The sequence below is a fragment of the Chelonoidis abingdonii genome, chromosome 11, assembly GCF_003597395.2.
Source record: "Chelonoidis abingdonii isolate Lonesome George chromosome 11, CheloAbing_2.0, whole genome shotgun sequence".
In the NCBI taxonomy this organism is placed as follows: Eukaryota; Metazoa; Chordata; order Testudines; family Testudinidae; genus Chelonoidis; species Chelonoidis abingdonii.
The window spans coordinates 3,191,995-3,218,602 of NC_133779.1; the positions used below are offsets into that span (position 1 = coordinate 3,191,995).

General features: G+C 53.2%; 3 protein-coding genes across 3 annotated transcripts in view; all 3 read right to left on the bottom strand.

Annotated features, from left to right (window-relative positions):
• The window catches only part of SIRT2 (sirtuin 2), a 256,350-nt gene that overhangs the window by 78,096 nt on the left and 151,646 nt on the right, over window positions 1-26,608 (bottom strand). The gene's annotated exons all lie outside the window — the stretch shown is intronic.
• Window positions 1-26,608, bottom strand: part of SARS2 (seryl-tRNA synthetase 2, mitochondrial) — a 56,175-nt gene that overhangs the window by 8,050 nt on the left and 21,517 nt on the right. The window contains exons 6-17 of the mRNA XM_032776269.2: window positions 26,179-26,290; window positions 24,222-24,317; window positions 23,424-23,562; window positions 17,023-17,131; window positions 16,307-16,484; window positions 11,940-12,210; window positions 10,700-10,795; window positions 9,249-9,278; window positions 7,657-7,797; window positions 5,586-5,640; window positions 4,569-4,632; window positions 624-729 (exon numbers count right to left, since the gene is read on the bottom strand). Of these exons, the coding sequence (XP_032632160.2) occupies window positions 624-729; window positions 4,569-4,632; window positions 5,586-5,640; window positions 7,657-7,797; window positions 9,249-9,278; window positions 10,700-10,795; window positions 11,940-12,210; window positions 16,307-16,484; window positions 17,023-17,131; window positions 23,424-23,562; window positions 24,222-24,317; window positions 26,179-26,290 (1,397 nt within the window). The remainder of the gene's footprint in view (window positions 1-623; window positions 730-4,568; window positions 4,633-5,585; window positions 5,641-7,656; window positions 7,798-9,248; window positions 9,279-10,699; window positions 10,796-11,939; window positions 12,211-16,306; window positions 16,485-17,022; window positions 17,132-23,423; window positions 23,563-24,221; window positions 24,318-26,178; window positions 26,291-26,608) is intronic.
• MRPS12 (mitochondrial ribosomal protein S12) lies at window positions 13,035-16,359 on the bottom strand. Its single transcript, XM_032776299.1, has 3 exons — window positions 16,273-16,359; window positions 15,001-15,100; window positions 13,035-13,630 (listed from the first exon to the last, which is right to left on the bottom strand). Exons 2-3 carry the CDS (start codon window positions 15,056-15,058, stop codon window positions 13,218-13,220), a joined length of 471 nt encoding a protein of 156 aa, XP_032632190.1. The 5' UTR covers window positions 15,059-15,100; window positions 16,273-16,359; the 3' UTR covers window positions 13,035-13,217.

A 26,608-nucleotide genomic window follows, 5' to 3' on the forward strand; every position in this document is an offset into this window, starting at 1 on the left:
AGGCTGCCGACCAGGGGGTTGAATTCTGGGGGCGGTTTGGCGTTGCCGACGGCAGGAGCTGGCCTGAGACTGACCAAACACTGGACACAGGGTCTATCCAAGGAGGGACAAGGAGCAGCAACTCAGAGGTGAAAGCCTCAAAATCCTATTAATGAACCGAATCCTTGACACCCCCTCAAACATGGGCTAGTCAGTGGCACACTCTGGAACAGAACCTAGCAGTCTGGATGACAACTCCTCCCCCATTTCCTACCCCCCACCCCCAACTGCTCTAACCACTGGACTCCACTCCCCTCCCAATAGAACCCAGCAGTCTTGGCTCCTGACCCCACCCTTCCCTTCCACAGCTGGGAGCAGAACCCAGGAGTCCTGACTCTCTGCTCTAACCACTAGATTCCACTCCTACCCTCCCCAAGCCCAGAAATAGAGCCCAGGATCCCAACCTCCCTGCCCCACCCTGCTCTCCCCACCCCACTTCCAAAGCTGGGAACAGAACCCCGGAGTCCTGACTCCAGGCCACTAGACTCTACTCTGCTCCCAAAGCTGGGGAGAGAGCCCAGACACCTCGCACCCTGCTCCAACCACTAGATCGTGCTGCCCCCACGCCGCACGGCCAGAAGTACCTGTTTCACCAACTTGCTGACAGTGAACTGGACAAGGGCGTGCTGGAGCATGGCTCCAGCCCCTCGGAGATAATAGGAGCGGTGGCCTGAGATGTGAGAGAGGCGCCTGTATGGGGAGAGACAGGAAGAGAGCCCATTTCAAGCCACTTCCACTGGACAACATGCTCTCGGAATCATGGCGCAGTGGCACAGTCCGAACTCAGAGCCCAGCTCTGCCGCTGACTCCCTGTGCGGTCATGGCCAAGTCACTTAGTCTCTCCGGGCCTCAGTTTCCCCAGCTGTGTAACAGCACTGCCCTACCTCATGGGGGAGGGCTGTAGGGAGCTTCAGACTGTCAGTCACCATTCCAGGACACTGAGCAATTGGAGAAGGCTCAGAGAACGATCAAAGGCTTGGAAAACCTGCCGTATAGCGAGAGACTCAATCTACACAGCTTAACAAAGAGACGTTTAAGGGGCAGCTTGGCCGCTGTCTATAAGTACCTCCGCGGGGAACAACTATTTAATAACGGGCTCTTCAGTCCAGCAGAGACAGGCCTAACGATGTCACCGCTGGAAGCTGAACAAATTCAGATAGGAATAAGGCACAAATTTTACAGGTGAGGGGAATTAGCCATTGGCGCAACTGACCCAGCGTCGTGGGGGATTCTCCATCAAGGACAATGTTTAAATCTAGAGTGGGTGTTATGCTAAAAGTTCTGCTTTGGGGCTGTTCTCTGGCCTGGGCTATACAGGGGTCAGCCCAGACGATCACCGTGGTCCCTTCAGGAGGGGAATCTGTACCGATCCGAGGGTGATGGGAGAAGGAATGGAGAGCTGTTGTCCTGTTTAATGGACAAAGGGGCCAGTTTCGCCTCTGGAGTAATTCCACTCACTCCCACCTTCCTGGAGCCAGGGGAGCATTTTGAAGAGGGAGAGAAAGTGACCAAGGGTTTCAATCGACTCACGAAGCCAGGACACAGGCGCCAGTCCCGTGACGCCCACGCGGACGCAGAGAGAGGAGCCTTTTTCCATGACGGGCCATCGCCCCACCCGAGGGCAACGGGGGAGTTAGGGAAGGCATGCCTGATGTTGGAAAGTGCCCGAGGCCCACAGCCGAACAACAGGGAGAAAGGGCAGCCCATACAACATTTATGGCCCCTCCATTCTGCAGGGGGCCAGGGCGTCAGCAATCAGCTAATGGGGACTGAGAGAGCAACAGCTGATCTGCAACTCATGGCCCCCGAGGCGTCCGGAAACAGCAGGTGGCTGATCACTTTAGTGCCATCTGATGCCCTGGCTACAAGAACAACACACCTATTGGACAGTGCCCTGAGGGCCAGGCAGGTCTCCTCTTTGATGTGGTTAGAGCAGGGGTGTGGGGGTGCATCAGGACTCCTGGGTTCTATCCTCAGTCCAACCTCTGAATCCCTCAGACAGCTCAGTCAAGTCACTGCCTCACTCTGTGCCTCAGTTTCCCCTACCTGGGAAGTGGAGAGAATAGGACGTCCCAGCCTCTCAAGGGTAGGGTTTTTAGAAGGACTGATTCAGGGCGGTGAAGCTCGAGATCTTTGCCATTGCATAGAAAGGAGGGAACTGGGAGAGAGAGTGGGGTGAAGGGACTTGCCGCCAACTCACACGGCATGGGATTGTCAGAGCCAGAAACAGAACCTGGGAATCCTGACTCCCATCCCTGCCAACTCTAACCACTAGACCCCGCTCCGCTCCCAGAGCCAGGTACAGAACCCAGAGTCCTGACTCAAGCCCCTTTTGCTCTAATCACTAGACCCCACTTCCTCTTTGTAATTCAGACCTAGGATCTTCCATGAACATGTCCAATGGGACCCGTCTCCCCATGTCAGCTGGTAGCTGTGCGCTCCAGCTTAGCCAGGGCAGATCACACTGTTAACCACCAAAAAAGCCAGAGGTAGGTTCCCAAGAATCAGTGTCTGACAGCTGCCATTTTGGGACACATCCTGGGGGGACTGAACCAGGCACTTGGAGAGCTGAAATCACAAGCTGCTACGAGCCAGGCCTCTCAATCTGGCTCTTAACAGACTTGCATCCCCTATGGACATGAGCCATGTAACACACATGGTCCAGCGCGTGGCACTTGGGCATTAAAGTGCCAGAGCCGCAGCTGGTTTAAGCTGCCAGAGCTCCACCAAACTCCGTGGCGCTCCACCCCTTTGTAGCTGGCCGAGGACTTGGGTCGGTGACGATGGCTGTTTCTTTTCCTGCCTCCCCAGGTCTGCGGTGTTCTGCCTAGCCAGCAGGCAGTCGCTCCACCAGCAACCATCTGCCGCCCTGCCAGAGAGAGTTTACGGCTCTCCCCACACAGAGCGCAAAAGATGTAAGGCATATGCCTGATGGGCGGGCGACATTTATGAGTGATCGACGGCTTCCTGGGCTACCTTATCTTGGCTGTTTTAAAGAGAAGCCCTTCGACTCAAACAAGCCCCAATCTGACATCCTGCCCGGACAAAGCTTCTGCTCGCTTCTCCCCCAGGACTGCCCAGGCAGACAGCATCCCCCCAGGGCCTGATTTTCACAGGTGCCTAGCACCCACAACGCTGAGATCATCCGCTCAGCGCCACTCAAAGGCAAGCCCCCGGCCAATCAATCCTCAGCTCCCTCTGATTAGATATATTCTAGGAGCCCCACTGAAAGCAGGGCCCTGCAGAGGCAGTCCCCACCCCAAGGAGCTCACAGGCTGAGGTCAGGGTTGGGAGGGGGAAACTGAGGCATGGAGTGGGCACGTGACTTGCCCAAGGTTACTCAGCATGTCAGTGGCAGAGACAGGAATGGCACCAAGGTGTCCGGATTCCTGTGCCTCAGTCCTTAGGCCACAACGTCTTCCTTGTTACTTCACCCCGCAGGAGACCGGAGCTTGTTCCTTGCCCAAGCTATCCAGAGCCTCTGGCCTCCATTACCCGGGTTTCAAAAACCCCTAAGGACACAAGCGCGGTTCTTAAACGTCAAGTTACAGCCACGGCCAGAGAGAGGAGGATACAAACGCTGGAGAGGGGCCTCGCAAGTCACTGCCCTTTAGGCGCCAAGGGTCTGACGCTCATTTATATTCAGGACCCTTGGGCAGTGTAAGGGGAATCGCACGGTGTGTGGAGATGGCCCTGAGAATCCACCCTGTGCAGCGGGTAGGGTGCAACTGGCACAGAGCCTGTCCCACAGCATGGGTGGATCAGGGATGTGGCCGGAGCGCACCGTGCTGTGGTTATTCACTGCCCCCGTGGCCCATGGGGGTGGAGCATGGGTTAGAGAGGCCCTGAAGCTTTGCAACTTATTTCAGTCTATTTGTCCAGCTTCAACTTCCAACCAACGGATCTTGTCAGAGCTTTGTCTGCGAGACCGCAGAGCCCTCGCTTGTCACGTTTCTGCTCCCCACGTACGCACTCAGAGACTGCGATCAAGTCTCTCCTTAACCTTCTCTTCATTACGCTAAAACGCCGACTGGGCTCTTTGAGTCTAAGGCAGGTTTTCTAACCCTTTCATCAGTCCCGCGGCTCCTCTCTGACCCCACTGACCAACATCCCTCTTGAATTGTGGACACAGAATTCCAGCCGCGGTCTCACTACCCAATCTAGTCATGATATTCAAGGCATGGAGTCCCCTTGCAGCCTTTCAGCACACGGGATCAGCAGTGATGGTGGCTTTTGGGTGCGCACAGCAGGCTGAGAACTACAAACTGGGATCGCTTTGGGGGAAGGGTTTAATTGGTCTCCAAACATCCCTCATTTTGGGGAGGGGGGGCAGGGGGGAGAAGGGGAGATGCATCAAGATTACATTTCTGGCTTTGCTCTCTGATGAATTTAAGGGAACTCCGTAGCATTTAACGTGGAGGGCTCAGAGACGGACTGCCTAAGCCTATGTATCAGGCAGGCCGTGGTCTCGGACTTCAACCCAAAGTTCAGAGTAATGTAGCCCTAACCACCCCTCCCCTCCATCTTACCTTTGTCTGACGATATCCAGGTCCTCCCCAATTTCCAGGTGCCCCTTCACTTTGAAATCAAAAGCTAAAATGAAGCGGAGGGGAAACAAAGGGTTAAAGTCACAACGGGGTCCCAGGAGACACATCACAGCTGTAGGGGACTCTTCCCTTCCCCAAACTCAACGGACACAGTACTCGCCGGGTGCATCTACTGCGCAGGATCCAGAGCGCAAAAAGCACTTTGCAGTCGGGCAAACCACCCAGGGGATTGGGCAAGCGTTGCCCCGTTACTGCGGGGGAAACTGAGGAACGGAGCAGGAACGTGACTTGCTCAAGGTTGCAGAGGAAGCCAGTGACAGAGCTGGGAAGACACGGTCAAAGTTGTTTTGCTTCTCAACTGCAGGACAGGACCCAAGAGTCCTGACACACAATCGCCCTCTGCTCTAACTCTTTAAATCCCACTCCCCTCCCACAGCTGGGGACAGAACTCAGGAGTCTGGTCTCCCAGCCCTGTTCTGCTCTAACTATTAGACCCTACTCTCTGCCCAGAGCCTGGGATAGAACCCAGGAGCCCCGACACCCAAACAGCTAATGCATGAGTGACCACGCACTCCGACTATCAGCATTCTCCCCTCACAAGGATGATGCGTGACTGCTCCCATCTTGCGTCTTAATATTTGGTGTCTCCCCCCCACCCCAAAACACACACACTGCTGCCAAAGACCTACAGAGCCCCACTGAGCCAGCTACTAGGGCTCTGTTCCCAGGCTCTCTCTGCCTGTAAGCTGCTGCTCCCAGAGTTCCCTGGGGCTCACGGGGCCAAAGCCAGTCCTTCCCCTTCTCCCCAGCACATGTTCCCATCTCCAAGGCAGATTTGGAGAAGGCAGGTCACAACCAAGGCTAACCGGGGGCCAGATCCCCCCAGGTCGGGGAAGATGGGATCAGGAATGCCAGCTGTAGATGGGCTTTGCAGCCGGCCGGTGTGATCCTCCTCCATACACGGGGTCCGAAACCCCACTCTGAGAATCTGCTTCCTACCTGGTTTCTCTCCCACGACCTCCACCACCCTCGCTTGGCTCTCGTCTCCGACAGGCTGGAGGAGGAAAGGTCAAAAGTCGCATGGGACCACCACAAAGGTTCAAGAGAGGCGTGGGGAACGCACTCCAAACTCAAAGCAGACGAGCCCCACAATTCCATGGATCGATCTCTTTCTCTGACCTGGCCCCAGGACGCGGCACCACCTAGAGGCTAACTGAATTCTGGGGTACCGGAAAGGGAATAGTGGGAGTTTGCGCGTTCGACCCAAAGTCCCACAGTTCCAACGGCAGCGTGAGAAAAATCCCGCAATGCAGAATGCGCAGCAGAGGAACACTGCATGCTGGGATGCTTGCCCAGAATGCAGTGGGCCTATTTACGATCTGCAGGGGAAGCAGCTCTAGCCGGTTTAGCAAGGAAGTGTGGACACACTCCTTTGGGTCAGTTATACCTGTGTTATCAGAGCCAACACACCCTTCCGCAATAGGCAAGCCCTCAGCATGACTGGCTAGGTTCTCTAAGACCATAAGAACGGTCATATTGGGTCAGACCGAGGGTCCATCTAGCCCAGTATCTTGTCTCTGACAGCAGCCAGTATCAGAGCTTCAGGGGAGCATACAGAGCAGGGCAATTCTGGAGAGATCCACTCTGTCTTCCTCTCCCGGCTTCTGGCAGTAACCACACCCAGACTCCCTGATTCGCAAAGGAGAGACCATTGGTTAAAGGTGGGGAGCCAGGAACAAATCAATGTAGCTAATGGGAGGGGAGCAGAGTCTAGCAGTTAGAGCTGCAGATGCTCCACACTGTTAGAAAAAAAGTCAGGCCATGATATTGTAAGAACGGCTGTGTGCTACGCAAGGTGCGACACACCCCTTAGTGGGTGTACGTAGGATGGATGGATAGATAGAGAAGATAAATAAGATTTCAAAGGCCAGAACAAGGGACCATTGGATCATCTAGTTCAGGGGTGACCAACCTGAGCCTGAGAAGGAGCCAGAATGTACCAATGTAAGTTGCCAAAGAGCCGCAGTAATACATCAGCAGCCCCCCACCCCACCCCACCCCGCAGCAACTCCCCCCACCGGCCACCCCACCAATCACAGCCTCCCCCTCCCTCCCCGCACCTCCTGATCAGCGGTTTCGTGTTGTGCAGCAGGCTCTGGGGGTGAGGAGCGAGGGGGCAGCAGGCTCAGGGGAGGGGGTGGGAAGGGGTGGAGTGGGGGCAGGGCCTGTGGCAGAGCCAGGGGTTGAGCAGTGACCGCCCCCTGGCACACTGGAAAGTTGGCACCTATAGCTCCAGCCTCAGAGTCAGTGCCTGTACAAGAAGCTGCATATTAACCTCTGAAGAGCTGCATGTGGCTCCGGAGCCCCCAGGTTGGCCACCCCTGCACTACTCTGACCTCCTGCAGAGCACAGGGTGGAGATTTTCATCCAGCCATCCCTGTTCTGAGTCCAAGCACTTGTGGCTGGCTAACGCATCTTCCTGAAAGGCATCCAGTCGGGATTTGAAGCCATCTAGAGCTGGAGAACTGGTACCAATGGTTAATCACCTGCACTGTTTCCCAGTGCCTTCTTTCTAACTGGCCATGGTCCGACTTTAACGTCCAGCCGTTGGTTCTAGTTCTGCCTTTCTCCGCTCAGTTAAAGAATCTTCTCACACCTGGTCCTTTCTCCCCAGGAAGGTACTGTATTTCTACACAGTGACCAAATCACCTCTCCAGCTTCTCTCTGGGACACTGACCTGATCGAGCTCCTTAAGTCTCTTCCTGTCAGGCATTTCTTCCAGCCCTTGGACCCCTTTCGTGGCTCTTCTCTGCACCCTCCCTTGTACACAAGCAGCTGTTTAAGTCCAAGTTCAGGGACAGACTTGACTGAAATAAGGTGAAAGTTCCCTATAGACATCTAAAGCCCGGGTGACTGAATCCACATCCATTACAGGCTCCTAGCTTTACCGAGATCTCTTCTGTACTCAGAGTTTCCTACCAACTATACTGTTAAGCCTCCCAGTATCTTGAGTGACTACTGTGCACCCGTACAGGAACCCTCTGTCCCATGATCCGGCAGCCCCACTTACCACATCAGGGTGGGTCCAGTTCGGCAGTTTCAGAGCCTTCAGATAGTACTTTTCATCCAGTTCCAGCTCCTTCTGGTACAGGGAATTCAGCTGGTGACGTATTTCCCGCCCTCGGTTCCGTAGCACCTGGTAATTGGGAAGCTGTTTGGGGGAGCAGATGAGCATATAGCGAGGAGGAATGAGTCTCAGACAGATCCAGGATTAAAAAAGAGCCAGATATATATCCAATGGCTGAGTTTTATTTTGTTCTTTGTGGTTCATCGCCCATACGCCCCTGAGTATCACAGGATCTTCCCAACAGCTTGCACCTGGCACTGTATTACAGCGTTCATTTCCGCTACCTCTTTCAACCATGAACCTCAAACCAACATCAGCCTCCACTGCAGGGTGGTGATATCAGCCCCCTTTGGAAATTTAGAAACTGGGCACAGAAAGGCGACCCGCCCAGCATCACACAGTGGCAGACTTGGGGCCTGAACTCGGACATCAGGCCAGCCAGTCCTGTGTTCCAACAACTAATCCATGTGTCCCCCACCCCTCCCCAGAGCTGGGAACGGAACCATTCCACGGGACACCCATCACACGCTCTAACTGCCGGATAACGCCTCTCTTCTTTAAAGCCCTGAATATCGGTGATATGAACTGCAGTAAAGCCTAGAGGTCACAATGAAGACCAGAGCCTCATTGCATTAGGACAGAAAAAAAGAGACAGTTCATGTGCCAGAGGGCTTAAAATCTAAATATAAAAGATGTATTATCTTCATTTTACAGCTGGAGAACTGAGGCTCAGGGTAACACAGGAAGTCCAGTGCCCTAACCCTTCCCTGCCTTTCTCTCAAAGCCACCTGGCCACACCTCATCCTGTTGCCCCAACCTCCATCCTTCCTAGTGAAGGAGGATTTCTAAGGAGCTCTCCATGCGCTCCTGCCAGGCCTTGTAAGGTACGAGACCTTCTGCTAACAGCACATTCATGCTAAAAGCAGGAAGGGGCCAAAACCAGCGGCCACAGATCAAACAGGGCCTGCGGAGTCCTAGAAATGAAGCCTTCTAACACCGCTGATCACCAGCAGTTTTCTGTCGCACAGCTCCACTAATACATATCGATTCAGGTAGCCAGCAAGAAATTCAATGATCCCTGAATGCTTAATGTCATAGTTTAAAAACCCACGTCAGTTTCTGGACTATTAGGTGTGGCCTTTGGGCTTCTGAACGGATTATCAAAGCAGATTTGGGTTGCTACAGTCTGATCAATTTCAGATTTTCAGGGAATATTTCAGGCATCAAGAGGCAAAGTCCAATTGATTTGGGGGAGAATCGGAAAATGGGATTTCAGCGCTCTAAGTAAGAGCAAAGTCAGAGACCCAGTGTGGCCATTTGCTGCAGCAGGTGGTGGACATCTCTCTGGTGCCCCCTGCTGCTGCTTACACATCACAGACAACAAGTTAATATTCTGCTCTCCTTGGGTTTACCTCTCAGTCTACTTAAGGAATTAAGTGTGTGACCCTCTAGCGCCCATCTGCAGAGGTCAACCGTGCACTTAATGCTTCATTCCGCTTCCACAGATTGTTACATTAGCAAAATCTGGCTCTTACCGCCTGCAACATGCTCTGGTCTTGGGTCTCCTAGGAGGGAAAAAAGAAAAACAGTAGGTAATAAGAGTTATTTCCTTGCTGAATGGTATCTGGCCTAACGAAAACAAAACCAGGGGTGCCTGGATTGTATGAAAGTGAGCACAGCTCCCCGGCATCTGCTCTCTTAAGGTTATTGAACAGAGCATCGATGATGACAGAAAGTTACACTAGCTATTAGAAACCACAAGCAGTGGGGGTTTTAAACATGGAAATATTGTATTGCACGCTGGAGCTGTTTGGAAACACAGGGGAGAAGGGGGCTACCTGGGTCCCAGCATAAAATCTTACCTGAGGGCTCGGGAGTAAAGCTACATACTATGCTTGCGATTCTCTGCTAACTTATCTCAATTTTACACCAGTGTAACTCCACCCACTTCCCTGGGGTCACTCCAGTTTTGCATCAGCATGAGGGGAGAATCAAGCCCAAAGATAGACGGCTGCTGGATTTTTCAAAGACCCACAAACATGAAATGGATCTAAAAGCAGGACAAACCCCATAGGGGTGGGATTAGAGAGCAGCGGTGGGCGTGGGGCAGGGCAGGGTTCGTTAGTCATGCTTGGCAGGGGGCGAGGTGGAAGGAAAAAAACCCCAGACAAAACATGCACAAACGCCCCACAGAGTTAAGCAGAAAAACTCACAAGTAGCAAGTGGATGAAAAAGACCACGCTTAAAAATCATCGAAGTCCAAAGTCACATATTTTGAGCTACCATGACAACCCATGAGGTCATATAGGGACAGACTGAAAGATGCACCCACTGAAGTCAATGGGAGTTTCGCCAACAGGAGTTGGGCCCAATTACAGTCCTTTGCTTTCTGGTAAAAGGCACCTGACAGACTCTCTAATGGATACAGTTCATCCAGCACTAAAATCAAGCCGTTGTCTCTAGAGCGATCGGGAGCTAGGACTGGTGACGGGAGGGGGAAGAAAATCTGACCCCCTATGCTTAAGAAACATGCCACATGGTGGTTTTAGTGTTCAGTTTCTAATGTTCTGGTCTCATCTGAACAATCCACATAACATAAACTATGGAGAATTTGAATTAATGGGAAGGATAAAGGTTTGTATCAACTGCTGGATCCAGGCTCTAGCTCCAGAGAGTCCAGGGGTTTCAAACCTGATGTCTGGTTCCCTGTGTCATCCCCTCTGGCTACAGTAGATGAGACTGGACTAAATGACCAGTTCCAGTTCTACATTTCTGCGATTCTATACACACAGGCACCTTTTCAAAAGGGCCTGAAGTCATTCACGGCCGAGGAGATGGCAGCTGAGGCACATGAAGCCAGGACACAGTCAATAAGGTGCCTGTGTAATTTCTAGGGATCTCAGATAGGTTCTGGACCATGATGTCTGTGTGATGGGGGGGTATTTTTATTTTGGGGAATAGGATGGATGCTGCTGTGGAGACTCACCACGAGGTATTTCACTTGAATGGAGATTTCCTCTTTCTCAGTTTCAAGTTTTCCAATCTCTTCCTGCACATTCACCAGTCTCTTCCATGTGGAGAGCTGGTGAGGATGGAAAACAGCAATGTGAGTGCTCATAGCTGGCGTTTCTCTAACAGTTGCTCCTCCAAACACTACAAAGCACAGACATTTTCCATTCTGCAGATGATTTTCCCGTCTTGCTCTCCCAAACCCTCTCTATCTTCCTTTCCCATATTCAAAGAATCACTTTCCTCCTGAATCCAACCCTTCAACTTAGCTTCCTAACCTTACACCCTTCTCTCCCAAATCCACCTCCGTCTTGCCCTGATCTGTCTCCTTCACCACACAGAGGCAGCTGCAGCATTGCTACTTCTGTTCAGAACTTTACCCAAGCAGCAGAAATAGCAACAGGGATATTTACAAGGCTCTAGTCAGTTTCAGGGCTGCTGTTCAGAGTCCTGTGAGCAGCAGAGACAGAGACCAGAATCAGGTCAGGATCACCCTGCTGCTTTTGCTTGGGGAAACTGGATCCATCTTCTCCCTGTTAGCTGGTGGCTGATCTGAAAGACGGAGCCATCACACCCAGCAGGGGCCAGGGACAACGGCAGCACACAGGAAGAAAAACCAGTACCCTCCACTTCAACAGCTGCACACTCCCCACTCTCTGTTACCCCTTCCCCAAAGGCCCCTCCCCAGTTCTTTAAGCCCCACTTCATATCTCATAAACCCACCCACTGCAGATTTCCCCATCCCCATAAACCCCTCCCAATAGGCCCCGTCCACTCCTCTATAGTCCCCATATTTCTCTATAAGCCCCTCCCTTTCAGCCCATCCCATTTCCATAAACTTCCCACTTCTCTATAGCCCCCATCCATCCTCCCCCATAAGCCCCACCCCATTGTAGACCCTGCCCATTCTATAAAGCCTTCTCACCAGCTCTATCCTATCCCCTCTCCACAAGACCCTCCTCCCTCTAAACACCCTCCCCAATGATCCATATCCACTTGCCAAGGCATTAATTTTCCCACCCCTAAGCCCCACAAATTTCCTGCTAGGCCCAACGCAGGTCCACAAGTCCCACCCATTTCTGCTGGGTCATTGCCCACAAGCCCCACCCCTTATGGATAAGCCCCTCCCATGCCCACAAGCCCCACCCCTTATAGATAAGCCCCGCCCGTGCCCACAAGCCCCACCCCTTTCCAGCTAGGCCCCTCCCCTGACTCACGATCTCGCGCAGGTCCCGGGGCCCGAGCGGCCCCTTGCGGGTCTCCAGCTCCCGCTCCGCCTGCTCGAGCCGGGCGTTCAGCGCCGCCATGTCCAGGCGGGGCCGCGCGCTGTTCCCTTCCCGCACGTGCTCGTACAGCCGGCTCGCGCCCCGCCATACACACCTCGCCAAGTCGGCCTGCTTGGCCGCCCTCCCCGCGCCTGGGCAGCTCGCGCCAGGCCCCGGCAGCGCCCGCCACCAGCGGACCCGCCGCATCTGCCCGCGCCAGCGCCTATGGGCGCCGCCATGTCTGCGGTCATGTGACAGACCCGCCACGCCCTCCTGCCTTTCCCCGCTAGCCGGCCAATCGCAGCAGCGCCCAACGAGAGCGGAAGGGCAATAGAACAAAGAATCTGCCCTCAGCCGGACGCGGCCCCGCCCTGAGAGAACTGGTCTCCTAAGGCGGGAGCCAGCTGTTGTGTGACCAATAGGACGGGATGGGAGGGCTGCAGAAGACCGCGTTAGGAGCCATCCTCCCCCCAAGACAGGACCCCCCCCGCCCAGCAGCTCCTACATCCCACACCCCTCTATCCCCCGTTCCACCCAAGGTACACTGCACACAGGTGAGGGGGAGGACTCCCCCCCGCCCCCCCCAACAGAGCCCTCCTGTATCCCCCAGTCTGAGCAACACCCCCCAGCCCTCCTCAGGCAGGGACAGCTCCTCCAGGGAGACCCCCACACCGCTCTCCCAATCCATGACGCCCCCCCATGTGACCCATCCTCAGAGCCCTCCTGTGTCCCCCAGTCTGAGCAACACCCCAGAAACCCCCCTCCAGCCAAGGTACCTCCTTCAGAAAGACCATCCAGACTGAGTGACTCCCCAGTGTTCCAGGGGAGTCACTCTGGAGACCCCTGGTACCCTGCAGTCCCCCTATGTACCACAGCCTGATCAACACTCCAGAGGCCCCTCTCCCAGGTGCACAGGAAGAGACACACTCCACCCAAGTCTGAGTGACTCTTCCAAAGAGACCCCATAGCCAGAGACACCCCCTCATATGCCCCAGGAACTGAGACTACAACTCAGCGCCCTTGATTGGAACACAAATTCATCCCGTCTCTCAGAAACGGGTTAGAATTTAATGAGCATGGTCTGCATGTAAATACTTCACAACAGTACAGAGCAAGTTGTAAAGTCTCTGGAGGATATCTGCCATGATACAAATGCAGATGTGATTAAAATTCCTTTCCTACTAAGCTGGGAACTTTACAATCCCATGACACCTCTCAGCGCAGAGGTGCTTATTTCTTCTTTTGAACATGGGCGCAGTCATATTTCCCACGCACTATTTTGAGCTTCACCCCCGGCAAGTCCTGTGTCCTTCCACCTTCCACCAGCACAATACTGTGCTCCTGCAAGTTGTGACCTTCTCCGGGAATGAAGCAGACCACCTCCTTGCCATTGCTGAGCCGCACCCGGGCGCACTTTCTGTTGGCAGAGTTGGGCTTCTTGGGTTTGCGAATCATGGTCTTGAGGACCACTCCCTTGAGCTGGGGGTTGCCAAAGGTGGGGCCAAGTTTGGGTAGGGGAAACTTTGGCTTGCCCTTACGGTGCATCTGGTTGAGGGTGGCCATGGTGCGGGTTTCCAGCTGGCCCAGAGCTTGGGTTAATGGCCATCTCCCTGGTACAAAGGCAAGAGGGAAAGGATTGATACCTATAAGGAAGAGAAGTTTTATTAATTACCACTTGGGAACAATCCGACTAATCCAAGCTGGCATCCCTTTCTGTACTGATGGTCCAGCTATTGCTGTAGGAGACTAGAATAATGGTCCATCTACCTAGCTCTTAACTAGCACTTTCATCAGTAAATATCAAGACACTTTACAAAAGAGGTTAACATCAACATCATCCCCATTTTACAGATGGGAAATCTGAGGCACATGGAGAGAACGTGACTTGCCCAAGACCACTCCGCAGGCTGGCAACGGAGCCAGGAATAGAACCCGGGTCTCCTGAGTTCTGCTCTAGTGCTCTTTCCACTAGGGATTATGTCTCATGCTGTGCTGGGCCCAACTTAGTATAGCATCAGACAGCTTTCTAATCCATTATCGCACCTCTTACCATGCTAGATAGGACCATGGTACCCTGCTTCCAACCTGTGCTTCAGAGAAAGGCATGGACCCTGCCCAATTATTCAAATTATGCAACCCTGGGACTATTTCTTCCTGTCCCCCAGCTGGTTGTTCCTGGAGCAACAAAAATGGTAAGAGATTTAGAACAGAGTTTTTCAACGATCAGTCCGTGGAGTGGCGCTGGTCCCTGAGATCTCGCTCACACAGTTTAGGAGGCAGCAAGACCATCCCTGGTATCGAAAAGGTTGAGGAACACTGATTTAGAAGACCTATGGGGAAAGGCTGAAAGAACTGGGCACGTTTAGTCTAGAGAAAAGAAGACTGAGGGAGAACATATATGTACAAGGTGTGGGGGAGGGCCAGCTCAGTGGTTTGAGCATTAGCCTGATAAACCCAAGGTTGTGAGTTCAACCCTTGAGGGGGCCACTTAGGGATCTGGGGCAAAATCAGTACTTGTTCTTGCTAGTGAAGGCAGGGGGCTGGACTCTCAATGACCTTTCAGGATTCCTTCCAGTTCTATGAGATAGGTATATCTCCATATATTAAAGACAACTAATCAATTGTTCTCCATTTCCTCTGAGGGGAGGACATGAAGGAACCAGATTTGTTTCAAGGGAGATTTTGGTCATATATTAAGAAACTTTTTAACTCCAAGCATGGTTAAGTACTGGAACAGGTTACCAAGGGAGGATGTGGAAGCCCCATCGTTGTCTAACCTGTGCTTAAAAACCACCAAACACCCGCTAGGGATGGTCCATTGATAGTTACACCTGCCATCCTGCCTCAGCACAGCGGGAAAGGCTAGATGACTTCTCGAGCTCCCCTCCAGTCCCATATTTCTATGAAGACTGAGAGCCAGTATAGTTGCTAAATGCACTTTTTCCATAGCAAAGCAATACAGAGCAACACTCCAGAATCAGACTCAATGCAATGAATAGAAACAGATACGTACTCCACCTCAAAGGTGATGCCAGCAACCTCAGGAAACCCCTGCATGCCATTCTCCACATTAAAAGCTCACTAAAGCCCCAGAGACCATGAATACAAGTCCCCTGGAAGAAAGGAAAACAGGAAGTTAATATTTCTGGAGGGCAGGAACTTCAGCTACCACATTGATAGGCTAGGTCGTAGTCAAGTGAGACAAGATGGTTTATGGGATTGGTAACTGACTACAGAGCTTATCACTTTAAAATCACTAGCCCAGAAGAAAAGCGGGTGAGAACTGTTACTATCTGACAGGGGTTTGTTGCTGTAGGTGTCATGAGTCCAGCAAGTCTCTGCCCAGTTCCTAGGCAAAATGACACATCCACGTTACAAAGCTCTTTTACCAAACACTAAACCGTCACAGACCCACTTTCCCAGAGCAGATTCCTGCAGATTCAGATTGAATGGTACAGGGTGCAAGTGCCTGGAAGGTTTAGCCTGTTTTCTACCTGTGCAGGGACACACCTGGGCCACCAGGGCTGAGCATCTAACAAGGGTTTTGAAAAAGGGGGCACAGTAATGGGGGCAAGGAAGGGGGGGGGGTGTGCGTGATTTTTCAGCAGGACAAATCAGCTGGTTTGGGGAGGGTACAAATCCCCTACACGCCCAAAGCGGTTGGGGGTCGGGGGGGAGGGCAGGACAGGCACCAGATTGTGAAGGGGGGGGGGGTCACCCACTTCCCTGGAGAAGCAGCTGGGAGGGGACACAAATGGAGAGGAGAGGAAATGGGCCCCAGAGTAGTAGCTGGGGGAAGAGGGGTGGCTGAAAGGCAGCGCACTAAGTGGGGAGGGGAACCCCCCTCCCAATCACAGGGGAGCAGCTGGGGGGGCGGAAAGAGAGAAATAGGAAGGAAGGAGGGACACCAGGTCGGGCGGATGGGAGCGCAGAGCAGCTGCGAGGAGACTAGAGGGGCCTGGGCACCGGGGGGGCTGGCAGGAGAAGGGGGGGTCCCCTGGCCCACGCCCCGGAGCAGCGGCTGGGGGAGGGGGGTGCCCCACAGACCAGCAGTTATGGGGTCACCAGGGAAACGGGGGGGGCGGTCCCCCGCCAGCCCGGGGAGCCGCTGGGGAGATGGAGGGGGCTGGGCACCAGGCGGGGCTGGAATGTTTGTGCCCCCCCGGAAACAGGTGGGGGAGGGGCCTGGACTCTAGATAGGGGAGGGGGCTGTGTCCCCCCACCACACCGGTGGGGGAGGGGCGGCGCAACCCCTCGCTCTCCTGCCCTTCCCCCACACACTGACCTCACTCCGCAGCCGCCATCTTGCCGTCTCCCACTCTCTGATTGGTTCCGACAGCGCCGCCTCCTGGTTGGTCACATGGGAGCCCCGCCCCCTTCTTGATTGGTCGCGGCTAGTCTCGCTCTGGCGGGTAGGCCGGGCGCTGCTGTCGCTCAGGGAACATTGCTCCTCCTGATTAGCTGGGTAGAGCCAGGAGGCGGGCTCATGGTGCGGTCCTACGGGAGAGCGCTGGGGTCATTCCGCGCAGGAGTCACAGGCCTGACTGCAGTGTAGCCTGGTGGTGCTGGGGTCTAATGGTTAAAGCAGGGGAGCCAGGACTCCTGGGTTCTCTCCCTAGCTCTGCTGCTGAGCCCTTGTGTGAGCTTCAGGCCACGTGCTCTTCCCCTCTCCTGGCCAGAGCTTGTCCCACTGCAGAGCGGGAGGGAGGGGAGAGGCCAGTGGGGCTGGGTCGCTCTCTGCCAGGAGAAGCTTTGGGAGCCTAGGGGCACCAGCCACACCCAGCGCACACACCACATTACTGGCCGTCAGGGGCGCCCTTACCCCAGTGAGCGACACCAAGGCAGCTGCCTCTCACCCAGCCGTCCTCCAGCGATGGTTCAGACTTGCGTTGCCCCGGCCAGCTTCCCTGGGAGCAATGTGTCCCTGCAGAGCTGTCTCAGGCTTCACACGCTGTCTCATGTGCCCCAGTCCTACCTGCACAATCCTGAGCTTCGCCCCCCACTCTGAGCATGCCAGGCAGCAGGTGGACCTCACCGCGTTGAGCAGCATCTCCTCGGCTGGCTTCTCGGCAGCTTGCAACCTGCTGCTCAGGGAACTCAGGCACAGCTGCCTGCCGCTCCTTGGCTAGGCCACCCAGCACAAACTCGGGGAGAAGGGAAAGGGGGAACAGCTCTTCCCCTACAGCCCCCATATTGCATCATTTAATTACCACCACACCCCACTGCAAACTCCTGTCTGTTCCCTCCTGCTCTCTCTGAGCTGTGCCTGGTCTCCAAGTTTCTTCCTCTCAGTGAAGGGAGAAGAACTGGGCCATTCAGCTTGGGCCTGTCTCACTTTCAAGCCAGCTGAGCTGTGAATGCACCCACACCACACGCTGATCAGAAAAACACTTTAATCATCAGTAACAAGCTGCACAGCTGGTTTTATCATATTCAGTGACTCCATTTCGGCACAGAGCCCTGTGAAACCAACCAGCGAATACATTCCCATGCCCCTCTTTTCTGGTGGGGGACCAGCTCAAACCTTCCGTGCCCTTTTATTAATAAAAACAATTCAGGCCAACAGGAAACCCGTTAGCTCTCTCAGTAACTAACCTACCGGGGATTTCCGCCTAAGGCCATGGGATCATTTTAAACAATAATAGCCTGGCCCAAAGGGCCACCATCCATCCCGGCTCTCTGTGCACAAAGGGAATCGGTTAGGAGGTTGCTCAGTGCTAGGACTGAATAGCTACGTTAGTTCCCTTCTCCTTCTCTCTGGTGTAAATCAGGCCTAAGTCCATTGGAGTCAGCAGGCCTCTTTCTTCACTCAATTGTTTGAGCTGTAGGAGAATCAGAGCCTCGCACTTCAATGTGAGCAGAATTTGGGTTTTTTTGAGAGAGGTAACACAGAGCGCCAGATCCCCCAGCATCACGCCTCCAAGTCACCAGGACCATATCCCCTGCTGGTGTAAGAGAGCAAAGACATCAATGGCAGGAATTGGTTAATATCAGCAGAAGTTCTCGCCTGTCTGTACTAGCAGGGCTAAGACCCATCCCAATGACTGCACGCAGGACCAGCTGAGACACTGAAGGCCGTCGCTGGGCCACGTGGCAGAAATTAGACTCCAGTCCACTAGAAAGATCTTGCCCATCAAGCCCTGCTGGGAGTGGGCTCTGCGGCTCCGCCTATAACCCCCTGCCCATGCCCCTGATCCTGCGTTAGCAGAAGAATGGACTTAACCTTACCCCCACATCGCACCCCCCTAAAATGAGGAGGAAACTGCATCAAAGCACTGTTGGCCCCCGTTCTGGTCTGATGTAGACCTGGGTGGATCTGGAGTCACGCCACTGGAGTTTTTCCAGATTTAAACACTTCAGAATACAACCCTTGGTTTATGTCAGCAAAAGGCCTGAGTGTCTACCACGCCCACTGGCTTTGCTGGGATCTGAGTGCAGTGAGAACAGACCTGAAGATTATGTTCCCCATAAACTCCTGGACAATCAACAAGCGGCTATTTACGTTTGTGTAAGGGCTGCCCAGTATGATATTCTCCTGAGCACTGCACTACCCAAACCTTGCAGGAGCTGGGTTCTAATCCCCTTTCCCCCAGAATATTGCAATCTAATTAGCACGAGGGGAGGGGCGTATTTTGCTCACCTGCCTGTGAATCTGGATTCACATCAGACAGGCAGCACCACAGGCATCAGCTGGCAGAAAAAACTCTCCTGTTAACAGAACACGCAGTGAGCTCCCAATCCACCTCTCTGCAGCTTCCTAACGGAAACGTGGCAGAGACCATCTGAAAATTCCTCCTCATGGTGGTAAAACAATAGTAGTTTGGGGATTTTTTTAAACCCCTTCATGCTCTGATGACACAATCCCAAAGCCCCCAAATAGGGGAACAAGCCAAGTTGTTTCCATCTTTAAAGAACTGTTGCTTCTCCAATGCAGCGGCAGGTTCACACTGACCAAAGCCAGACACTAGGAACCTAAAGATTTGCCATGTTGCTCTTTGGTCCTCCGTCGGACGAGGCTGGCCAAAAAGAACGGAGCCAAAAAGCTCCTCAGGCAAAGCGGCATGTTAATTTAAAGGAGATGTATCCCTCTGATTTGTTCTAGGACAGGAGAGGAGCTCGCAGAGGCATCTGGAGATCATTATTCCGGCTCACGTGAGAGATTCGCAGAGACCCGCTCCTGGCTCTCAACTGAGCTTCACCATGACTGTAGAGTTGGTGATCCGTGCGCCGTAGTGTCCCGGCCTGAAATGAGTGTCCTTCCCTTTGTGGAGGAAATGCACATACCGCACTCCGCGACCGTACTGCCTGAACCGGTAGGACACCTGGGAGGGAAGGAAAAGGAACCCAGATTGATCTCTGGACCCTGTTACAAATCCATGTGCTCCAGAGAGAGGAAGTAGGGGCTACATAGACTGGTGAAGATATTATTGCAGGGTAGGGGCTCGGCAAAACGAAATAGCTGCTGTGCAGCGAGATGGGGGGTCAGAAAGCAGGACTGCCCCACATTCCCCCCAGAGTGGTGGCCTAAGCTCCCTGTAAGGTGCGTGGCCACAGCAGCCTATTTAGCGCTGTGCAGGGGCTCAGGGAACCTGCCCGGCCGGGACCTGCTGCAGGCAGGACGTCCCTCCCCCAACTCAACCACAGACCTGCCATGGTCAGGGGAAGGGCAGCCTGAACCCAGCCACGGCCCGGACCTGCCTCAGCCAGGGAGAGAGGCATCCCAGTACCAGCCTGGACCTCCCGTGGCTGGGGAATGGTGCCTATCTCATGGCCCAGCCCCGGAGCTGCTGCAGCAGGGAGAGGCACCTCTCCCCCGAGCCCAAGTGCTGCTGCAGGGAGAGAGAGCTGGGGGAAGCCCCCTCTCCCTGCCATTGTCCCGGAGCACCCTCCTGCACCCTAAACCCCTCATCTCCATCCCCACCCGAGCCTGCACCCCCAGTTGGAGCCCTCACCCCCCAACAAACACACCAACCCTGAGCCCCTCATCTCCAGCCCCACCCCAGAGCCCACACACCCAGACAGATCCCTTACCCCTGCACCTCAACCTTCTGTTCCAGCTCTGAGCCCCTCATCCCCAGCCCCAACCCAGAGCCCAGACCCCCAGAGCCCTCACCCCCTGCACCCCAATCTTGTTCCAGCCCTGAGCCCCTCATCCTTAGCTCCACCCCAGAGCCCACACCCTCAGACAGAGCCCTCACCCCCTGAACCTCAACCTTCTGTTCCAGCCCTGAGCCCCTCATCCCCAGCCCCACCCCAGAGCCTACACCCCCTGCACCCCAATCTTCTGTTCCAGCCATGAGCCCTCATCCCCCAGCCCCGAGCCACCCCCAGACAGAGCCTTCACCCTTTGCACCTCAACCTTCTGTTCCAGCCTGAGCCCTCATCTCCAGTCCCACCCAGAGGCTGCACACTCAGACAGAGCCCTCACCCCTGCACCTCAACTTTCTGTTCCAGCCCTGAGCCCCTCATTCCCGGCTCCAACCCAGGGCCCTACCCCCTGCATCCAACCTTTGCCCAGCTCTGAGCCCTTCCCACACATCACTCCATATTGGTGCACATAACCAGGGTGGATAAAATCATGATTAAAAAAAAATAGGATTTTTTGATAGGTTTTTTCCTCAAGAATCATTTTATCTAAAGATCGTTTTTAATTAGATACATTATAGCTCAAAGATCTCTCGTCATGGAACAGGGATTATAATTTAATTCTATAGTAGAGAAATATATCATGTAATGTTGAGAAAGTTTGTAGTAAGTTCCAATAGTGTCATGGATTAGGGACCAATCTTTCGGGTTCCATGGGCTCTGCACGATTATTTAGTTAATCTTCTATCTACCAATGGGACTCAGAGCTCAGTCTAGAAGATACCATCAGAGATGCTTAGTTTTGCATTCTCTAAACTGTGGATTTGTGTCTCCAGAGATAACATGCTTGTCTGTTAACGCAAAACTGTTTTTAAATAAATAAATATTATTATAGAGTGAAAAAACAGCCCTCGACCCTATTGTTCCTCTGCAACATTGGTGTACACACAGCCAGTCCCTTAACTCTCTCTAAAAGTGCAAAGTTTCAAAAGTTCAGTGAATTAGAGACTGTTGGGGGCAGAATAGATCTGGACAAGGAGAAGTCTGGAGATAAATGTGAGAAGGGAGGGACAGGCAGTAGAAACAAAAGCGAAACTGTTTGAGCAGCATATTCCAGAAGTCTTGAGGTCTTTCTGAGTGTAGCCTTCATTGATTTGAGATCTACCGTACCATTCTCTCACTAGAAGGGAAAACTTATAATGGCAGCAGGCCGTAAAAGAGACCCAGTCTGGGTCCCATCTATCTCTGAGTTGTGAGGAATATGTATTAAGGTTATAACAACCAACAAGAATGCACTTATAAGAAAGTCTTCGTGACTAGTGACTGGGGGAGGGATAGTTCAGTGGTTTGAGCATCGGCCTGCTAAACCCAGGGTTGTGAGCTCAATCCTTGACGGGGCCACTTAGGGATTTGGGGCAAAAATCTGTCTGGGGATTGGTCCTGCTTTGAGCAGGGGGTTGGACTAGATACCTCCTGAGGTCCCTTCCAACCCTGATATTCTATGAAATCATGATTTAAATCAAATCTACCCTGCACATAACAAAATTCATTCCACACATGGGTGGGAAAAATTAGAGGGAGCACTGGAGGTATCTCCCATCTCAGAGGTCTGGGCCCAGTTCCAGCTGCTCACAGAATTAAGAGGAGCCCACTAGAGCATCACATAACATCAGTGTCCGTGCACAGGTGGGGCCCTTCCTGTCCCAGCTGGATGCAGAGCTTTTCCTGCCGAGTGGGGCAGGCAGGAAGTTTCAGGGGGATGAGCACCCACTAGCCCTAGCCATCTGCCGCCTGTGGTGGGCTAGTGGATAGAGGACTGGATGTCAGGAAACCCATGTTCTATTCCTCTCTCTGCCACCTCCACAATAAATGAGCCTGTGTCCCTTTCGACTGCGCTGTGCCCACACCCGGCACAACAGGGGCCCTGATCGCAGCTGCGGGCTCTAGGTGCGCCGGTAACACACTTCATAAAATCCACAGCCGCGCATTGACTATACAGATACCTCCCAGCGTAAAGAGGCACCAGAAGGAGCCATCGGTCCTGCATAGATCCCATGATCTACGCTACACAATCTTTGCCTACCACCTACAGGCACCTCAACTATTCACACACTTTACAGCCATAAAGAGCGACCTTAAAAGAACATTAAGGTGCAGGGTAGAGCCCTCCACAGTTAGGAACAGCCCGAATTCAGGCTGCCCATGCATGCGTCGTTCAGCCCCCTTGCGCATCTGTATTAGAAACCAGTCATTAATTACACTGTTCCCGCAGGACCCCAGCTCTATTCAGGGCAGGACGGCGCTCAGGGAGGGCACGTCTACGCTGTGCCAATACCACCCGTGGCAGAGCGTCTCCGAGCGCAGCTTTACAGACTCGGGCTGGCTTTGCAAATACCCGTGTCAACGGCTCTGAAACCCAGGGTGGGAGCTGGTTTCTGACGCAGAGTGCCAGCCCGAGTGGCAATGTCTACACTGCTGTTTTTAGCAACATAGCCCGAGTCTGTAAACCCAGCCGCTGAGACTCTCTGCCCCTGGTTGTTGGGATTTTTTGCAGTGCAGACGTACCCCGAAGGGGGAGCTGCTTGGTATTACTTTGTATCCTTGTCCTTCAGCCTGTGAACCAAATCAGACCCCCAGGCACAGTCCAGGGCCATGAAGGGGAACCCCAAGAGTACACACTACCACAGATCGAATTCCTGTATGGAAGAATTCTGCCATGAATCTAGCGACCCTCTTTCCGGGAGACGGATTAACCGCAGTGATGGAAGAACCTCTCCAGCCAGCGTTGGTAGCTCCTACACTGAAGCACTCCAGCTGTGAACAGTAGAGGGGTTTCATTTGGTCAAGACCCATGGGTGGAGTTTGTTTTGTGGGTGAGCTGGGAAGAGAACTAGCCTCCCATGTCCAACAAGTTTCCCTTTTCAAATTTGATTTCATCCCCCTTCTCAGTCTATGCAACAGATTCCAGGATGGTCACACTGCAGCCTAGAACAGGTGATGGGTCGGCATGAAGTGATGATGACAGCTCCAAGACAGGGCGAGAGCTCTTTCGGTTTGGGAGTCACAATTTTTAACTCCTGGCGGTCTGTTTTTTTTTTGTTTCTTTTAAATATACATAATTTTACAAATTATGCCCACTAGTGATTCATCCCTACTGCTTTTCAATGGTAGATCTGAAAGTGTGTTACAGTAGAGCTTGGTCTCGTTATTCCTTCACAGGGAAACTGAGGCACAGGGAGGGGAAGTGACTTGCCCAAAGCCAACCCAGTGGCTGAGTTGGTTCTAGAACCCAGGTGTCCCGATTCCCAGTCCCTTAATGTTCCCAGAGAGCTGGCAACAGAGCTGGCTCACCTGGTGATACTGCGTGTCGCTCCACTGTTGTATAGCATCAGAGTTGGCCTGGAATTCTGCCATTACAGTTCTTCTGTTGGCAGCCAGGAGCTTAATGCAGATGGAGTATTCACAGCCACCATTTCTCTGGGCGCCCCACCTGCAGGATGGGAACAGACATTGGGGAACAAGGAACCTCAGGGGGCAGCAAAAGGGAGACAGGACACAGCCCCCTGAATGGGAATCCTGGGAACACACACAGCTGAATCCAACACACACAGCACCACAGGCTTTTTAGTCCCCATGAATCAGGGGATTTCACCAGCATCTTAGCTCCAAGCACTGTAACATCCTGACCCACTGGTCTTGTCTAGCCCAGCAACTTCAGGGAAGCCTGTCTACAATCCTAGGCAGCAAATCCAAGAACAGACGCGACCTGTGACATGCATTTGATGCAAGCCGCTGAGCAACAGTTGGGCAGGAGAAACTCACTTTTAAAAATCCGACCCTTGTCACTGCTTTAATTAAGGGCTAACACGGCTCCCAACCTACATCTCTGGGTCCTCCGAGGGGACCTCCAGCAAAAAAAAACAGATCAAACAAGGATCAACAGGCTTGATATTTTTAAATGATTAAAAAAACAACCCCAAAACAAACCCAAACCCTTTGATTTCGAGGCACAGGTGGCCCCTATAACTAGAAATGAAGGAAACTGCAGAGGTCTTATTTTAGTCAGCAGAAATCAGCGGCAAAGACACAAACCCATTACTTTCAGCAGGTCACAATTCAAGCCTTTAGGGAGAAGAGGGTGAAACTTACCAATCGGAGACGTAGATTTCCGGTTGGTAGGTATCCAGTAGTTCTTCCCACAACCCCTCCTTTAGAAGATCTACAAGCTGCGATTTGATGCACCACCTACAGAGGGGAAAAGGAAATCCTAATGAGATATTGCAATAGCACCTAACTGAGATCAGAGCCACATTGTGCTGGGCGCTGCGCAGACTCTGCGGACACTAGTGGGGGAAAAGGATATTCGTGGACAGGTTTTGAAATCCTACTGTAGATAAGGCAGTTGTGGCTATAATGTGTTGGCAGGTCAAGATGAACTCTAGGAAGAGACAATTGCTGCCCCACAGAGTTCACAGTGCAGATATTGTGGGCAAAGGTTAGGAGGGGAAATAGAGGCACAGACAGAGGAAATAGTTTTTACTCAAGGTAACACAGCAGAGCCAGGAACAGAGCTCAGCTTTTCAAGCCTCCGGGCACTCCCGCAGTACAGTTTCCTGTGTAGACAGGCAAAGCTGCCATAAGCCATGACTTGAACTCATGGGGTCAGCTCCTCCAGTGCAAATAACATCTGCTATAGGAGCTTGCCGGGGCAGCTACGCCCGGGGCTGGAATCGGGGCAAATCAGCAGTGCAGAGAAGGCCTCATAAACCTGGAGCGACACTTTTCCCAGTTCTTACCTGCCAGACACCTTGGGTCTATACCGACAGCTGGGTAGAGTGTGTGTTTGTATGTGTCACAATGACACAAGGGCAGCACAGAGTCAGGGCCTGCATCTGATCTTGGTTATACCACTGAAAATCCCGAGCCACTCCACTGAAGTGACTCCAGATTTACTAAGTGCCTGTACACGGGCAAGTTCCTGCGCAGTGAAGCAGCTTTTTGTGCTCAAACTGCAGACGTGTACACACTGCCAAGCCACTTTGTGCGCAGAAACTCCGCAGTTGCAGCGCTGCAAAAAACCCACCTAGACGAGAGTCGTAAGGCTGTTTGCGCAGAGGCTCCAGCGCTCTATTGCCAGTGTACACACTTGATTCCTATTGCGCTGTAATTGGCTTCCAGAGCTGTCCCATAATCCCTCAAATGACATCCCAGGGTTTCCCCCTTCCCCTGCCTCAGGACTGGTTGCTTCCTGCCACTGTTTGAACTTAGAAGACAGCATGCTGACACCCTCTCTGCCCCTCAAACCAAACTGCCTCTCTCCCCCTCCATACACCCCCGCCCCCCAGTTCAGTTGAAAAGCAGCTGGCAATGTAGTAGGATGCCCATAGGACCATGGGATTGGGAAACCTGCATCATGTGACATTGTGCCTGCCCATAAGGCATTGCAAACCCTTCCCAAAGCGCCCTGCGGCCAGTTGCACAGTGGGATAGCTACCACAATGCACTGCTGTCTTTGCCCTTGCAAGACCTGCTAATGTGGATGCTCTCTAGTGTCACAAGGAGCACAGTGTGGACACACAACAGTGGTTTAATTCGAGTGTTTTAATAAAAGTGGAATAACTTGTGGCACAGAAACTTACCACTGTAGACACACCATTAGACCATGTCCACAGCAGGAGCTCTTTACCAGTTTATCCCAGGATACCCTGTTGGCAGATAAAACCACCCTCCCTGAGCGAAACAACTCTCCTAGTAACAGAGCACTGTACTGTATAACTGAATTCACATTGCCTAGCACAGCTCTCTTCTCAATGCCTGACCGATAGATCTGTGCCGGCAGAAATCTGCAGCGTAGCCCTGACCTAAATCCAGAGCCACTCCGGATTTACTAGTGTGTACACATATTTGGGACATGATGGTACAAGGTGCAGGGCAGACTCAGGCCTGGCACCTCTGGGTCTCATTTATGCTGGGTCCATCCAGAGCAACTCTGGATTCATAGGGGCACATGACAGATCAGGACCGGTCTGGCCTTTGGAGAATGGGTAGCTCTCTGCCACATGGGGAAGGTGGTGGGCAAATGGGAAGGCCCAGGGGACAAACTCACTCAAAGGATGTGGTGAAGCAGGTCTGGGCGGGAGAACCCTCAACCAGGCATCCGTTCTCTTCCACCTTCCAGCCATGGCCCCCACGCTCCACCTGCCAGTGACAGAACTGATCTGCGGGAAGAGGATGCGTCAAGGTGGAGGACGGGGCGAGGTTCAGTGGGAGCTGGTTTGATGGGACGGGGGACGACACCCTGCTGGGCACCCGTTCCCAGGGGAGGGGGAAGAGTGGGTTAATGTGGCTCTCGAAAATAAACAGGGAGAGAAATAAATATCGAGGGGGGTTGCTGGGGAGGAGGGAGACTCCTCCCCTTTCCTGACAACCCTCCGTCACCCCTGCCAGACCCCCAGGTACCTTTTTGCCCCAGTGCCCTCTCATCACCCCCTCCCCCACTCTGGTGCTCCCTCTCCCTTGGCCCCCCCTCAGCCCAC

Excerpts from the sequence above, each read along its gene's own strand:
- MRPS12 (XM_032776299.1), bottom strand. The coding sequence starts at position 15,058 with ATGTGGAGAATGGCATGCAGGGGTTTCCTGAGGTTGCTGGCATCACCT. Across the intron at positions 13,631-15,000 it reads GGCATCACCTTTGAGGTGGA|GTATCAATCCTTTCCCTCTT; the intron begins GTACGTATCTGT and ends TCTTCCTTATAG.